This window comes from Diprion similis, chromosome 14 (genome assembly GCF_021155765.1).
Source record: "Diprion similis isolate iyDipSimi1 chromosome 14, iyDipSimi1.1, whole genome shotgun sequence".
NCBI lineage: Eukaryota > Metazoa > Arthropoda > Insecta > Hymenoptera > Diprionidae > Diprion > Diprion similis.
The window spans coordinates 11491878-11508083 of NC_060118.1; the positions used below are offsets into that span (position 1 = coordinate 11491878).

Below are 16206 nucleotides of genomic sequence, written 5' to 3' on the forward strand. Positions count from 1 at the left end.
CCCTCGGTCCATGGACACAACGTACCCTCAACCATTGGCAGCATCGCCCACGCCTGTCCGAGATGGTAACTCAATATTGGAACCTCGTACGTCCGCCCCTCGGCTCCTCCGAGGGTGCTTCCTCCCTTCCTCTCTTCCTCCCTTCTCTAAGCACCTAGTTACTGCTTAGTTGACCGTATAATTGTCCGCACCATCATCGCTATCAAGTTTCCTCGTCGTTTCCTGCACGCCCACGTGGTGCACCAGCAACCACCAGCAGCAGCAGTGGAAAGTGCATAACAGTTGCAATTGCACTTTGATTCATCATTCGCACGCAGTTGTCGATAGAGTGCAAAATTTATTATATATATAATACGATTGGAAAAGGTCTTCTCAAATTCAAGATTTTATTCCAATTTGCTCAGAATCATTTCTGTTGCGTATAATTAAAGTGTTGTTTTATCGATATTCATCCCTATTGGCACAAATAACAATTCTGTAAATTTCTTTAACGGTTTTTCCTCTTTTCCTAACGTTCATCATGAATTTTCTGCACTGCATAACTAATTCAGACCGACTATCTACATTTTGGAAATACTATCACACATCAGACTTGAAGAACGCTGAACCGAACGACCTGATTGTTTTTTTTTTTTCTTTTCTTTTCTACACGTATTTGAGTACCGCAACAACTGGATAAAACGAGCTGACATAAAAAATGACGACAAATAGTGAAAAACGGGTAAAAATGAGAGATAAAAAATAAAAAAACTGCTGACCTTCGCGACATTTGTCGAACGGTTTTCTCGCCGTTATCGTTTCCCATATATAGACGAATTCTCGTCGGGGTTTCTAGCTATGGTTGAAGGTGACGGATGCGAAAAATGGTATTGAAATAACGTTCGGGGGTGGCAGACGGAGATATAAAATGATGAGAGAAAAGGGTTTCACTTGATTTGAAAAGGAAAAGGAACACAAACCTGCTGCTTCTGCAGGGCGGCTATGTCACCGCAAACTGGACCCAGTCCAGTCAGCTCGGTGTCCTTTCTGATAACCCATTCGATGAGCTCTCGCAGTGATAAGAGCAGGGCGTTCCAATGTTCGGTGTTGCTTTCCAGGCGGTTTCTGCAACGAGATAAAAGAAATGAACTAAATATCTATAAACGAATTTTTATTTTTCTACTTCTTCTTCTGCTTCTTCTTCATCATCATTATCATCGTCACTTTAAGGTACGTGTCGGTAAACGATGTATTTTTGTATAGCAATGATTTTCTCGGAGGGTAAAACAGCGGGTTGATAAACTACTTTGCACGATGTTACGCATACGTTTCTCGTGTTTTACGTATATGCCGCTTTCCAACTTCCGGTAAAAAATGAGCACGTACGTTACATACTATACATATTCCATGAAAATATAATATGATATATCATATATATATATATATATTATATGAGGGAGTGCATAGATTTATATTCAACTATTGTGTCGCTCCCATCTCGTATGTGTTATAAAGTTTCTTGTACAGCGTATTCTCACGAAAACTCTGTGATAAAGACGACGCTTGGCGTGGAAGAAGGCAGGTATCAGTCTTCTCGTCGCTGCCAGAGAAAGCACGAAAATTTTCGCCACGATTTTTCTTCTCCACAAAGCTTTCCATACATTTTTCAAACGTTTCTAAAAAAATTTTTTTTTTATTTTACATGTGGTTTGGGATAAATTTGGCAGTTTTTTTCTTCTTCATTGCTTCGGGAAGATTAACACTGGGGGAAAAAATTTGTGAAAAAAAAGAAAGAGATGGAGAATGTCGATGATAAAAAATTACCGCGATGTCTTTGAAGGATAGACATTCATTTCGATCAACAATTTAACGCCATAACCTGTTATATAGTAGATAATATAACAAGGTAAAAATATATTTTTCATTCTCTGCATTAGTTTTCAAAAGATTTCACGACATTTCAAAGAGTCTAAAATATCTTTCCTTGTCTTCCGTGCCTGAGATTTTTTTTCCCTTTTCCTTTTAATTTCATTACTCGTTCATTTTTTATTGTTTTCTTTTTTTTTTGTGTTCACATACCAACGAGAGGTCAAACAGTCTCGAATTATTGTATTAATACCTTTATACCGTAACTACAAACAATTTTTCCTCTATTTTCATTGTTTTCTTTTTATATACATATATGTATATGTATTTACATAAATATACATATACCTATACTATACATCAAGTATCCGGTGAAACTGTCGCGAGTGATTTTCAGGATATGAAAATGTATGCGGGGGAGGACAATGGGGAAACTTTTTGATTATAACGGGAAGAGAGAGGGGGTGAGGAAGGAGGGGAAGAAAGAGCCAGAGTCGTTCGCAACTGGCTGCAGAGATTAAGGATAATTAAAACATCCCGGCGTTTGAGCGCTAGTCGCTAAAGTAGACAAAGTGAACGTGCCCATCCGACTACTGCTTATGGGTGTTCATCCCTTTGCCAGGATTACCCTTGCAGGCGTACATTATGTGCATGTGTATGTATATATGTAATAGATATGCATGTGTTTTGAACCGTTAAGACCGATCTTCGTCTTATTGGATTCCTCCCAGTTCAAGAATCACAACGTTTTATTGTCATGATCGAGTGAAACCGTTGATTTCAAAAGATTCTCATTCCACACAACGAATCGTTCAGCATTTGTGTAATCTTACTTTCGTATTTCAAACAACCGCGATTTTCTAATCAAAGTTGAAGTAAATGATAGATAAAAGGAAAAGCAATTCTACGCAATGCTTCATCCATTTGTTATATATATATCGAAAGCTTTCGATTCTTTTATATACTAATATGTTCTTGTAAATTATGGAGAAGTAGAAAAACTCGATCGTTGTGAAAATAGTCGTGTTAAAATCATTAAAAATTGATCTGAATCGAATATTGTAGAAAAATTATTGTCGTCAAGTTGGAAATTTGATGTCCGACGTGATTGGATTGACATCAAATAGCGTTGGATTGATATGAAATAGTGTTGGATTGATAATTGTTGGATTGTCACCGCATGTTATAGAATTGACATCAGATATTGTTGAATTGATATAGGATAGTGTTGCACCGACGCGAAATTATTATAGTCTATGCAGAATTCTACAAATCGTTTTTCTTCCAGTGCTGATATTTACGATTCAATTTTGATCCTCGGTTGTTTGACAACATTCCCCGAATTAGACACGACGTCGGACAAGTTCTGGTTCTACAATGTTCATCTCTAGCCGCGTTTCTGGTTTTGAGATCAAAAGGGCCGAGCCGGTTTGTTGGTAGTGGTTTTGAGAGGAAAATTGCTACGGCTAGATTAGGCGAGTCGGAGAGCTTCGGGGTTGAAACTCGGTGTGACCCACTAGGCGAACTCCTTGAGGAAGAGAGAGAGAGAGAGAGAGAGAGAGAGAGAGATAGAGATGAGAACCTAGACCCAGAATCCCTTTTGTTCATGGCAAAAACCTCATTCTCATCAAACAAACAGGCTGCAGAGATGTTCTCAGCTAGCTACCTCAGAGTTTCTCGGCTCTAGTATAATTTCTTTTCTAGCCGATGTATATATATATATATATATATATATATATACATATATAGGCATGTACTCCATATGTGTATGCCGCGTGACGCGCTACTGCTGGTACAGCTTATATGTATAGCAGTTTTTATCCTCTAGCTGCTGGTTTCCTTGCTAGTCTGGGTTTTCACCTTCTTCTTCTCGCGTTCGGTTTCGCACACCGGAAATTTGAAATTTCAGTACGATCTCACGCCCCGCGACCCTCTCAGAAAATCCTTCTTTCCTACGGACGCGTGTCTGATATGATATCATATGTATACATATACATATATCTTAGGGTGGCGCAAAAAAACCGACTATTTTTTTATTTTTTTTGAGTCTCGTGTGACAAAATGTTAGTTTTTCATGTTTTAAGAGCCCACGCCAAACGACAGATCGAAAAGAATTTTAAGAGGTTGCTCTAAATTTTTTAAAATGTCAAAAATCGTCAAAAAGTAAATTAAAAAAATTATATTTTCAGTATTTTGTTTGATTTTTAATTCATGTCGTGGTGTATTGTTATCGATTCTTTCTTACTAAATTGAAAAAAAAAAATTGATGAAATTTTAATACGAATATTAAAAGGTCGCTCGAAAAGATCTAAAGAAATGCACCAAAAAATTGAAAAAAATTATGAGCGACCTTTCAAAATTCAAATTTTGAACTGAAACTTTCGGAAACTTATTTTTTTTTTTGTCTATAAAATTATACCGTAACGAGAAAAAAAATTGAAAAAAAAAATCGATTTATGACGATTTCTGACGTTTTAAAAAATGTGGAGCGATCTCTAAAAAAATTTTTTTTGAACTGTCCTTTGTAGTGGGCTATATACATATATTGATATGATATATATGTAATGCACGTTGTGAATTTTTCGGAATCTATGCTGCTCGTTGCTGAATAATGTATACCTCAGATACATATTTTACGCAAGATAGGTGTATATACCTATAAATATTTATATGTGTGTATGTGTATGTATATGCATATAATAAACACGAGGAGATAAATCGTCGATGAGAATTTCTCACATCTCAAACTCGCCGGGTGGAATTTTCACAGCTTTCTCAAATCCAATATTCAGACGGATATTCTGGTAACTGATATTTCCTTTCGCACTTGGCGCATGCCTAAGCGGGACAAAAATTAGAAAAAAACACAAAACGCATTTCAAGCGGTTTCGAGAGCGATACAAGAATTTTTTTTTCTTTCAACTGTTTAATCGAATGTTTCTTTCATTCCAAACACACATATATGTATACACACACAGTATGAATATCTTGGCGAACTGTTGAATCTGTCCAAGTGCAAAGCTTTCCAATTTTTCTCCTCTCACTCTTCTCCAATCTTCTTTTTCTTATTTCCGCGAGCAGAATCCTTGGATAATAGAGCGCGCTTTGTTATCCGAATACACGATATCTCGTTGTTTTGTGTTGTGTATAGTTTACACTTTACAGGAATGAATCGTTGATCGCCTTGCGAAACGTTACGTGTGTGTGGAGGTATTCGTGGATTCGATAGTCACGCGTCTGCGGCAAGAAGAAGTGGGTTTGAGATTTTCTCGTCTTTTTCTTCCTCCTCCTAAAATTTTACGGTCTTACGGCTATTGGCACTTATTCAAGGCTTTTTTCCAATACGTTTGAGTACGGTATTAAATACAGGAATTTATGATAGCATAAAGATGATGCTGCGCTCGAACGGAAGTCAATATAAGCTTGCAGTTTAACGTTGCCTACAAAAGTGTGCTTTTCTTTTAGTTTTTATTTCATCGCAGAGCTGGCTAGCTAGAAATTTTGAAAATCTTTACTAAAAGTCGTAGAAAAAAAAAAAAAAAAAAAAAAAGAAAAAAAAATTCTTCCACCAATTTTTATCCACCATCAGCAAAAAATTAGTCGAAGGTTTTTTTTTTTTGTACGACTTCTTTTAAGACTGATTTTTATCCAAAATTTCATCCAAGTCTTATCACCGTAAGAAGAATCGAAATCGTTTTTAATCGTTCTCGGGATGACTAATACCCGGTATAAACTACGTCCGCGAAATTTTCCCTCGCGTTTAATTATTCCTCAAAATTTGTGTGTTCGCAGTTAATTCACGTTAGACACTCAGCGGCTGCTTGTGCTGCTGCTGCTGCTGCTGCTGCTGCAAGCTGTCGTGGAAAACGACGACGAAGGGAACGCAGAGAGAATCGCTGGGTGGCTGTTAGTCGAGAGTCGAGGGTCGTTTTTGGGAGGGTTGATTAAACGTGGCGATAAGCTGTTTTCGTGACAAAATGCGAATTCTCGGTTTGCGGATAGGCTGCAACGGCTCTTCCCCTCTCTCCGAGCTATCGGTGTGCGTGTGTGTGTGTGGGTGTCGTAATCCATTCTGTATAGAGAACATTGCGCAAACGGAAACGCAAACGCAAACGCACCGCTTACTCTTCGGCAGATAGTTTACGCGGGTACCTAAATTCACGCTAAATTCGTCCGCGATATAAATTGATACCCTTGAATTTATAACCTCGATACCAAATGCTCGTAAACGTTTTTTATATACCCACTTCCGGCAAAACTCGCTGCGTCTAGTTGGTTGTTCGTCATCCCGTTTATCTTTCGCGATCTATACTCGCAGTCTGAACCGTCTAGTTTCCTTCGGGGGGTGGGGGGTTTGACTGCGGTATCTTTCCTTCGAGCACGGATATTGCAGTTATTTTACTCACGCGAAGAGACGTGGCGGGATTGAAATACCGAATTTGGAAAGTTCCGGAATTGCTCAAATTCGAAAGTGCGTTTCAACAAACTCCGACAAATCAAAGTTCCAAGACCGCGAAAGTGAGGAAATTTTAATCGTTGAATAATTTTCGTTTCATCTTAGTAGTATGAAAAAAAAAAAACTGCATAAATAATCGAGTAATCCATGGTATGAAGATTCAGAGCTAATATAACAGGTTTTTTTTTTGTTTTTTTTATATTCTATTTTGTTTATAGTATTCTACGAATATGTTTGCTTTATTTTATGGGGCCGTTCCGAGGCGATGCGTAGTTAAAATATGTCCGTAATTTTTTTTTTTAGATGATGGTTTTTATGGGTTTTTATGTTTTTGATCAGATAAAAGCTCCACAAGATAAAAACAAACATTCGATGAAAGAACCGTAAGAAAAAATTACTCGTCCATGGTTCTGATTGGTTTTATGGTTTTACTCAAGATTTTTCACATTGACCCTCAATTCTGACTTCAGATTTGTGCAAGAAAAATTAAGTCCGAACCTCAGGACACATAATTTTTTTTTTTTTTCTGTTTTTTTTTGTGGACCTGTGTAATTAGACGAAAAATGAATATATCATCGAATATACTATATCTATATACGAAGTGAAGAAGCATTAATTTTCTCTTATCTTCTTTAAAAATCCAGATCTAGCGAAGCGTCATCTGCTCGAAAACTAAACTCGAGTATAGTTCTTCAGGCTCTCCGAGAATTTCAATCGGAGTGAAACTTACCGACGCGGAATACTTGTGTAGGTATATGTATAATGGTAAATACGAGCACAGTGAAGACTGTACTCTCATCCGAAATCGTTTAAAGCTCGTCCACCCGGACACGATTCTATTCTTTTGAGTAACCGCACCGAGTGGAAACGCCTCACCAACCAACCGGCTGCGCCCTTATTCAACTCGCTGATTGCAATCAGCCGGTGAACTTCTGGCGAACCTTAGGTTAATTAATCGAGACTGATTGTTCGACATGATCATCCTCGAGTTGCTGCGATTGCTGACTCGCGGATTTGCAGATGATATAAAAAATCTTTCTCACACACACACACACACACATATTAATTTTTTTTTTTTTTTAATTTTTCTATCTGCATATATATGTATATGTGGGGTGTTCCACGCCAAATCGGACGGTGTGAAAAATTTTTTGATATTTTTTTAGGAACCCTGAAAAAAAGCGCCTTTTTGGTAAATTATGAGATTTTTTTTTTCATTACTTGTTAAAAAATTATCTAACCTTAGAAGAAAAATCGCTCTCGTTTGGTTTTTTTTTCATTCATAACTTTCTTAATAATGGTCCAAATTGAAGTTTTATTTTTTTTTTTTTTTTTTTTTGAAAATCTTTCTTTTGAAATGGCCTTTATGACGGCCATTAAAAAAAAATCGAAAGATACACTCACTTTCGAAGACGCGATTAAACACTTGAAACGCAAAATTCTTAATCAAAAACACTGTGAATATTTTTTATGTATTTTTTTTCTGCAAAGGCCATGTCAAAACGAAGATTTTCAAGTGCATGCAAAAAAAACAAAAAAAAAAACAAAAAAAAACTTCGATTCGGAGCATTGTTAAAAAAATTACGAACAAAAATCGAAAAAAGAGGGATTTTTTTGAAAAATTGATATTTTTTTTTAACAAGTAATCAAAAAGATCTCAAAATTTACCAGAAAGGTTCTTTCGAGAGGTACTAAGAAATGTAAAAAAATTGAGTAAATCAAAAATCAAAATTTTTCAAACCGTCCGATTTGGTATGGAACGCCCCATATTGTATATTGAAAAGCGTATGAAAAATCGAGTTGGAGAAATCGACGTTACATCACTGGGGATCAATGGTTCTGATCTCTCTGTACTTCCACCCCTCGCTGGTCCTTAATCTCATCGTAATTAATGTTCGCCGCACTTTTTGTCAGCATTTTTATACTTTCCTTTATCTTTTTATTTTTCATCTCTTTCTCTCCTTACTCTACATTTATACTTCTCCTTTTTTTTTTCTTTCGGACGCAGCTTTTCAGTTCAGATAATAATAGTAAAAATAATAGATGGAAAATGGAAGCGTTGTTTCTTCCGCTATTTCCACCCCTTGTCACACACGGTCGTTGCAACCCCTTTTGAAAATGGGGTTGGAAACTCGGTGGTGGGGAGAATTTTGCAAAGGCTTATCTCGCGATCAACGTTAAACTTGCTCTAAACGAGCCGCGTAGTCCTCTTTGTATTTTTCCCTTTATCTCCTCCCTTCCTTTTACCCTCACCCACGTTTTTTGCGCAATCCTTTTCCTACTGCTCCTGCAGAGATCTTTATTTCGGGAGGATTAGAGCGTATATATATATATATACACACACACCCTTGTACCCCTTTACCTCTTTTATTCGCATATCCACAATATAGTCGTCGATGTACAGAGTAAGCCCTCAGTTAATAAGGAGGGATCCGTTCTCTTCTTCCTTTTTTTTATCCTTTTCATTCCTGCAACATCAGCAGCAGCAGCAGCAGCAGCAGCAGCTCTTCTCGCAGATGTTACAGAGATTTTTACTAGTCGATATTGTACATATACTCGCGGGTAATCGTTGAGAAAAATTCTCTACTTCTTCCTATAACCGATAATATCAAATCGACCTACGTACGTCCAATTTCTCGACTCATTGCAAACCGTTTTCACCTCACCATTCGTATTACACAACATACAATATCCCATAAAGCATATAAAGTATTACGACCTAGAAGAGCGTGTAATATCTGAACACTATTTTCTTTCTTTTTTCTTTGTTTCTGTATTTCTTTATATATATATATATATTAGGGTGGCGCAAAAAAACCGACTGTTTTTTTTCAAGTCTCGTGTGACAAAATGTTAGTTTTTGATGTTTTAAGAGCCCACTTCAAAAGACAGTTCAAAAAATTTTTTTTAAGAAGTCGCTCCACATTTTAAAAAATGTCAGAATTCGTCAAAAATCGAATTTTTTTTTTCAAATTTTTTTTCTGGTTACGGTATAATTTTATAGACAAAAAAAAAAATAAGTTTCCGAAAGTTTCAGTTCAAAATTTGAATTTTGAAAGGTCGCTCATAATTTTTTTAAATTTTTTGGTGCATTTCCTTACATGTTTTCGAGCGACCTTTTAATATTCATATTAAAATTTGATAAATTTTTTTTCTTCAATTCAGTAAGAAAGAATCGATAACAATACATCACGACATGAATTAAAAATCAAACAAAATGCTGAAAATATAATTTTTTTAATTTAATTTTTTGACGATTGTTGACGATTTAAAAAATTCGAAGCGACCTCTTAAAATTTTTTTTTGAGCTGTCCTTTGGAGTGGGCTCTTAAAACATCAAAAACTAACATTTTGTCACACAAGACTCAGAAAAAAAAGAAAATAGTAGGTTTTTTTGCGCCACCCTAATATATATATATATATATATATTTTATTTTCATATCCCAGATGAGTTTCGTTTATCAACCCGCAAGTTTGGTCAGATTATTGGCAAAAGGTGTCTACGAAGAATAAAATATAAAACGTTTTCTTGCTAATAATACCCCTGTTATATACATTATTTGTAAACTATTAACTATCGTACCTTATAGCCATGCTTTTTGCCTTGAGGTGATGCCATCGCTGGTTCATTTCGTCGAGACGGTGTTGCAGCATTACCGCGTCATCCTGGCTAGCCAACGAGCTTAAAAGCTTCCTTCCAGTACCGTTCAACGAAGCGTAGACATCTCGGTGTGTTTCTATTTCCGATTGAAGATCCTAAACAACAACAATAACAACAACAAGATAACAAACGCAAAATTAACGAAAGATCACAACATTTACACATATATGTACATATATATATTTATATATATATATATATGTATATCGAAACGTGAGTTTTTCCTTTTCTTTTCGACACCCTCGGTTTTGTAATCTACAAAGTTGATGTAAAATTTTTGCAAATTCGATGACGAAAAAACGATCTTCTTGCTCCTTACTTGGAAGTAAAAATTGATCATCACGGGAGTCGCGAGAAAAAAAAAAAACAAAACACCAACAACAAAAAAATTGTGTGACGTCGGGTTTTTAGCGTGATGTTTTTTTTTTTTTTTTTTTTTTTTAATTTTGTTTTTTAAATCCTTTTTTTCGTACTCGTTCCTTTCATACTTGATATTTTATTTTATCATCGTTGATTTTTAATCGTAGGTAACGTTGTATTTTTCAAGAGTACGTGACGTTTTCGTCCACGGTTGGCGGTCAACTGATTGTGAGTTGCCTCAACTGTTTCTCTAAGTAAAGTAAAGCTCTTGCTACTGTAGCACCACCACCACCTCCACCACTACCAACAGCAGCAACTCGAACATTTGTTGCGAAATTACAGACAGTTTGTTTTAAGACAGACCGTTTGCTCTACCATTTTACCGCAGCTTTATTATAAGCAACAGTTTACCCGACGACGACGCGACGTTTCAAATCTTCCGCCCAACTAGGTACCTGTAACTATTACTATTATTATTGTTATTATGATTATTATTCACTGACGTCAACCTGCCAATCTAGCAGTTTTTCTTTGTTTACTTTTTTGACATGATTTCAGAATAGAAGTTATGGTTCGTGTGTGTGTGTGTGTGTGTGTGTATGTTTTTTTTTTTCTTCTTCTTAATTTCATTCCCCGCGAGAAAAAGGATTTTCAAGCAGTTTAAAATTGTGGTGTCATTCTCGATTTTCACGCCCAGCGACAGGATGCATCTATGCAACGTCATTCAGAGGGACACAGAATTCGAAGTTTCGTTTCCGTCGCGCATTTACCGCGCGTTGTTCTCCGCCGCAGGCGGGCTGCTGACGTCAGCTCCGTTTACACGAACGGAAACGACACCCGATATACATATACATACGTGTATATATATATATATATATATATACACACACACACATTGTATACAACCTGTGCTGCAGTTTTCACCTCAAAATCGTATTACGTAAAGCGTACGTGTCAAAAGCTCGCGTAGAGCGTGTTGCGATGAAAGAAGAAGAAATAAAACAGAAAAAAAAACGAGGAAATCAAAATTGCAAAAATGAAAAGCGAGGAAAAACTGACGCAGTTGTTACAGTTGATGAAACAGAAAACTAACACGGCCGGATGTCGTTTCGATTTTTCATTTCACGTTTTTCATTTTCACTTCTTTTGTTGTTTTTTTTTTTTTTTTTTTTTTTGTTCTTTCCTTGTTTATTACGAGGTTCAATTCCGCGTGACGTAAACGTATAATAGTTCGACGAATATTTTTTGTGAAAAGCCACGATTTCGAAATAACATCGGGATTGTGAACAAAAGCATACAGAATCTGTGATTATTCATATTTTGAAAAGTCAAATCCTTCAAGAGCTGTTGTTACAAGATTTGAAAAGCAGGGATTTTTGTTTGAACACTTTTTTACACGCTGATAGACGCAACGTTGCCAACTTCAACGTCGGCTTTGTTTTCTTCACTTTTCATCCCTTCTTTCCTTCTATATAACTGTCAATTTTTCCAGAAACTCATTGCATCATTTTTCCTTCCCTTCAAGCGAGACACCAGCAGCGGTTGATGGGATTTTTTTAATCCTGATGCTGCACCTCTGCACTTGCCAAGTTTTCATTCCGTCGACGCGTCCGGTAGGAACAGTCGATAATTTATTTAACGCTTCGTTTGTATTTATGTGCAGGCGCCGCGACGCGCTAACCAATTTTAACATATGGCGCTTCGAGTGAGTTATGGGGATATGGTGCAGCAAGTTGCAACGGTAATGAAATAAAACAATTAAAAAAAATAAAGGATTATTTCTGGTTTCTTTCAATCCCAGTTTTTCAATTTTCAATACTTACGTATCTAGCCAAAATTTTTTTTTTTTCAGTCTTTCTTTTCTTTTATTATTCAGATACATTTTTTTTTTTTTTTTTTGCTGTACTGTCATTTTTTTGGTTCTTTGGTATCGAGAAGGGGAATGGAATTCATACCGATTTCGCAATAACCTCTCTTTCACCCTCACCGCCCCTGAATTCGTGCAGCGGATATTTTATACTCGAGAAATTCAAATCCCGGAATGCGGAATGAATGAACGGAATGATCATCGGTTAAACCGAGAGAATTTCGAAGCTCTTCGTGCCTGATCGGACCGCGATTTAGATTTTTCCGAAAAGCGTGAAATGTGGGAAACTTTCTTTATTCTACAATTTTTAATATATATTAAGGGGTGCGCATATCCGAGTAGAATATTTAAAAAATTGATTTTCTTCTTATTCGCGTTTATAAAAGTTTCGAGTATGAAGAATATCGTGTGTGAATTGTATGTTGAAATTTGAAGAATTGTACAAGTTACAGCCGATTTGTCGAAGTTTAAACTCGATTATCTCGAAACTACATTTCCGAGTCCGTGCCTAGGAAATCTCAAAAACGACATAACCAATTTTTACCAAATTTGAAATAGGAAAAAAAAAAAAAACGAATGGAATCGAATTAAACGGTTTTTTAGATAAAAAATCGTAGAAATTCTCCTACTTTTCCAGCCATTTAATCGGTTGTGCCCCTTTAATATGTTTCCTAATCTATTCAACGAACGTTGAGATTTAGGAAGGAAATGCTGTGCCGAATATTGTGAATGAAAAAATTATTTTCGATCAAGACCAATACTTTTCTTACACAAACTACCAAAAGTGATGAAAAGCAATTGTGGGAAAAAGATTGAAAACAAATGGCGCCGTGTCCCGAAACTCGAAAAGAAGACTAGATACGGATCTACGAAGTTTCTCTAACGCGTTTCCGTTGCCCGGAGAAAGAGTGGAGGGGGAGGGGGGTTAGAAACGCGGTTTCTGAGCCTGGCTAAAACGTTTCTCTCAAGGATTTTGAGACAGTGGAAGATTTAGGGGCGACAAGAAACCGCAGAGGAGCTTTTAATCAATGTCGTGGTTACGGTACAACGTCTTCCGCTACGATCTAATTCTAACCGGGCGAGAATTCGAAGACGAAGACGACGCGTCGTCAAGTTTTTATAAAAGTCTAGTGAGAAAATCTCTAAACTCTTCAATTTTTTTTGCTCCTCCTGTTCACGTAATTCGTATCGTAAATCAGGACAGGGAGAGAAAAAAGATAATTAAAAAGATAAAAAAAATCAGAGACAAACAAACTCGAAAAACATCTAAAGATGAAATCACGACGCTGATTTTGGGATCGTAACCGAGATATTACGGCGTTTCTCTCTTTGTTTACCTGTTCGAAGTAGCGAAGATCAGCGAGGAGGGCGTAAGAAATGTAGATGAAACGGGCGTCCTCCCCCAGGTTGCGCCCCTTCATACATCCCGAGGAGTTCGGCAGTCCCTCGTTCCTGGGGGATCCCCGAGCCCCGCTCCTGAGGGATCCCCCGGGCCAGGTGGCCCCCTTCGAAAACTCACCACAATAATCCACGATAGTGATTTTTCTCACGTTTTTCCCTCCATCAGACGAAGCCGCCTTACCTCAATTTTCTTATTCCTTCGGAATCCCTCAACGCCACTCCGCCGACACAACGAATGATTCACCTGATCTTATTTATTACTATATCCTCGAGTCTCTTCTTCTTCCTTGTTCGCTTGTTCTTGCTGCTCGTGTAATTTTTCGTTTCGTCCTTTTCGTTCTTATTTTATTTTTTATTATCTGCACACCGTGGAAACGATCAGCGCACAATCACTTCGTCCAAGACGATGTCGGTAAATCCTTATAACAGGTGTTTTTTTTTTTACTTTTATCCTTTAAATTTTAGCACTGTTTTAGATACACGTTTTTTTTTTTTGCAAGATAAAATAGGAAAAGAAACGAGGAGATAATAAGATAAACAAACAAACAATCCATCTCACTCCGCGAAACAAATGAGAATAAAAATTATTCCCGACCAGTGACCAACGGCCAGACTGCAGATAGCCTAGGGACGCCTGGCACATGGAAGACGATATCATCAGTTATCCGATAATCCTGAGTTATGTGCGTACAGGAAGGGGGAGAGAAAGAGAGAGAGAGAGAGAGAGGAGGGTGGTTTTATACACGGGAACCGAGGAATCTTCAACATTGGGTGAAACACGCTTCGTGCTGCTGATTTAATAAAACACGTGTAAAGTGAGTTTACCTTCAACCTACATCAGCATACCTACAGCGAGAACCACAATTAAATCGTACGAATCGTCCGAATAGTTGGATAAAATTTTTTTGCCAACTTCGTTTTTTTTTTTTTTTGTTTTTTTTTTTTATGTACGACATTTTTCAACTTTTATTACAAAATATTTCATCGGTCACGTAATAAGTTGTTTTTTTTTTTTTTGTTTGGTTTTCTTTTTTTTCTTTTCAATATTCCTCCGAGAGGTGAATTTAATTATATAAATATTGTATGGGATTTCGAAGGATCCATCGAAAAGTGGAAACTTGACGCGGAAGGGGCTTTTCTCTTCTCGTAAAATTTTCCTTTTTTCGTTTCTCCTGCTTCTCGTGTTGTTTTTCTTTTCTTTCTTTTTTCTTCTTCTTTTTTTTTTTTTTACCTTTCTCTTGGCCCCGGAGAGTTTTCAACTCAAGAAATAAGACATTCATCTAGTACGTGAGCAGCTTTCTTGATAAACCAGCCTTCCGTACTTTTTAACCAAAGTGACCCGCACCGAGTCGGCTGTACCGGCTTTTTTCCTCGCTGGTAATTTTTAAAGGGTTTTTTTTTTTTTGTTGTGCTTTTTCTTTTTGCACTTTTATTCTTTGTTACGCTTTCTTTTCCTGTCAACTCTGAATAGCTTTTTGCTCATTATATATGAGGCATTCCAAGCCCACTCGACAAATGCTTTTCCCTCATCATTTTTAATTTCGTTTATAATTTTTCATACGATTGTTTCAACTCTAAATAGAATTCGAGAATTATTTCAGATTACCGTTACGTGTTTCAATTTTTTATGTGTTCAATCACCCGTTTATTGGTGCATAAACATTAATGGTTGGCAATAAAAATAACAAATTAAACAAATTTAGTAAGGATTATTTTTTTGAATTTAGTCAGATAAATGCAAAAAAGAATAGTTTTCGATTCTGGATTTTGTCTAAATTGATCATCTTCGATCGAAGAATGTTTGAGAATTTTTCCGAGATTTCAAAAATGTAATTCTGTTTCGATGTTTGAAAATTTGTGAAAAATTTAAGAGTTAGAAAAATCGTATGAAAAATTATGAACGAAATGAAAAATTGCGAGGGAAAATCATTTGTCGTGGAATACCTCATATAGAATACAGTGTGTAATACCTCCTTCTCACCGATTTCAAGTTTTTTCCGAAAAAAAACCTAAAAAAAATTACAAGCGGGAGTCGTTTTACTATATGGATGGTTGCTGAAACATTTTCATATTTCACACCAGATTGTTGAGAATTTTCCCAGATTTTTCGCAAGAAATTTTCTTCCCCCTTCATTTTGCTGATGAAAAAATTAAAAGTCGCAAAATGGTTCCGAAAAATGAAAAAAAAAAAGCTTGAAAACAGTAATTAAAAAAAATCTCCCCACTCCGGCTTTGGGCTTAAAAATTTTGATACTGAGACATGATTCTTCAGAATTTATTCAGATTTTTAAATTCTGTCGATCTATAAGATGGTTTAAGAAAAATTGTAGAAAATTTGAACCTTGTCGAAAAAATGTAAAAAAAATTATCAGTGCATTTCAAAGTGAGAAGAATCATGCGAAAAATTACGGGCCAATAATATATCATTCTATTTCGCGTTGTTCGTTCCCCATTTTTCTTGTAAGCAATAAACTTCCGTCATATAAGGTACCTACATCTAGATATATGTACCTAATATATATATGACATTCGCGTACGATTGGCGTCCGGAAATAAGGCTATCCAGAATTTTATCTTGCGTAGTAAGGGATGGTAACCCTAGACGATCGTAAAAAT

At 36.4% G+C, this 16206-nt stretch overlaps 1 protein-coding gene across 2 annotated transcripts in view; it reads right to left on the reverse strand.

Moving 5' to 3' along the window:
- Positions 1–16206, reverse strand: part of LOC124414741 (dystrophin, isoforms A/C/F/G/H) — a 303596-nt gene that overhangs the window by 48828 nt on the left and 238562 nt on the right. For both annotated transcript variants that reach the window (XM_046895783.1, XM_046895785.1), the window contains exons 40-41: positions 9885–10057; positions 960–1104 (exon numbers count right to left, since the gene is read on the reverse strand). In XM_046895783.1, coding sequence (XP_046751739.1) covers positions 960–1104; positions 9885–10057 — 318 coding nt within the window. The remainder of the gene's footprint in view (positions 1–959; positions 1105–9884; positions 10058–16206) is intronic.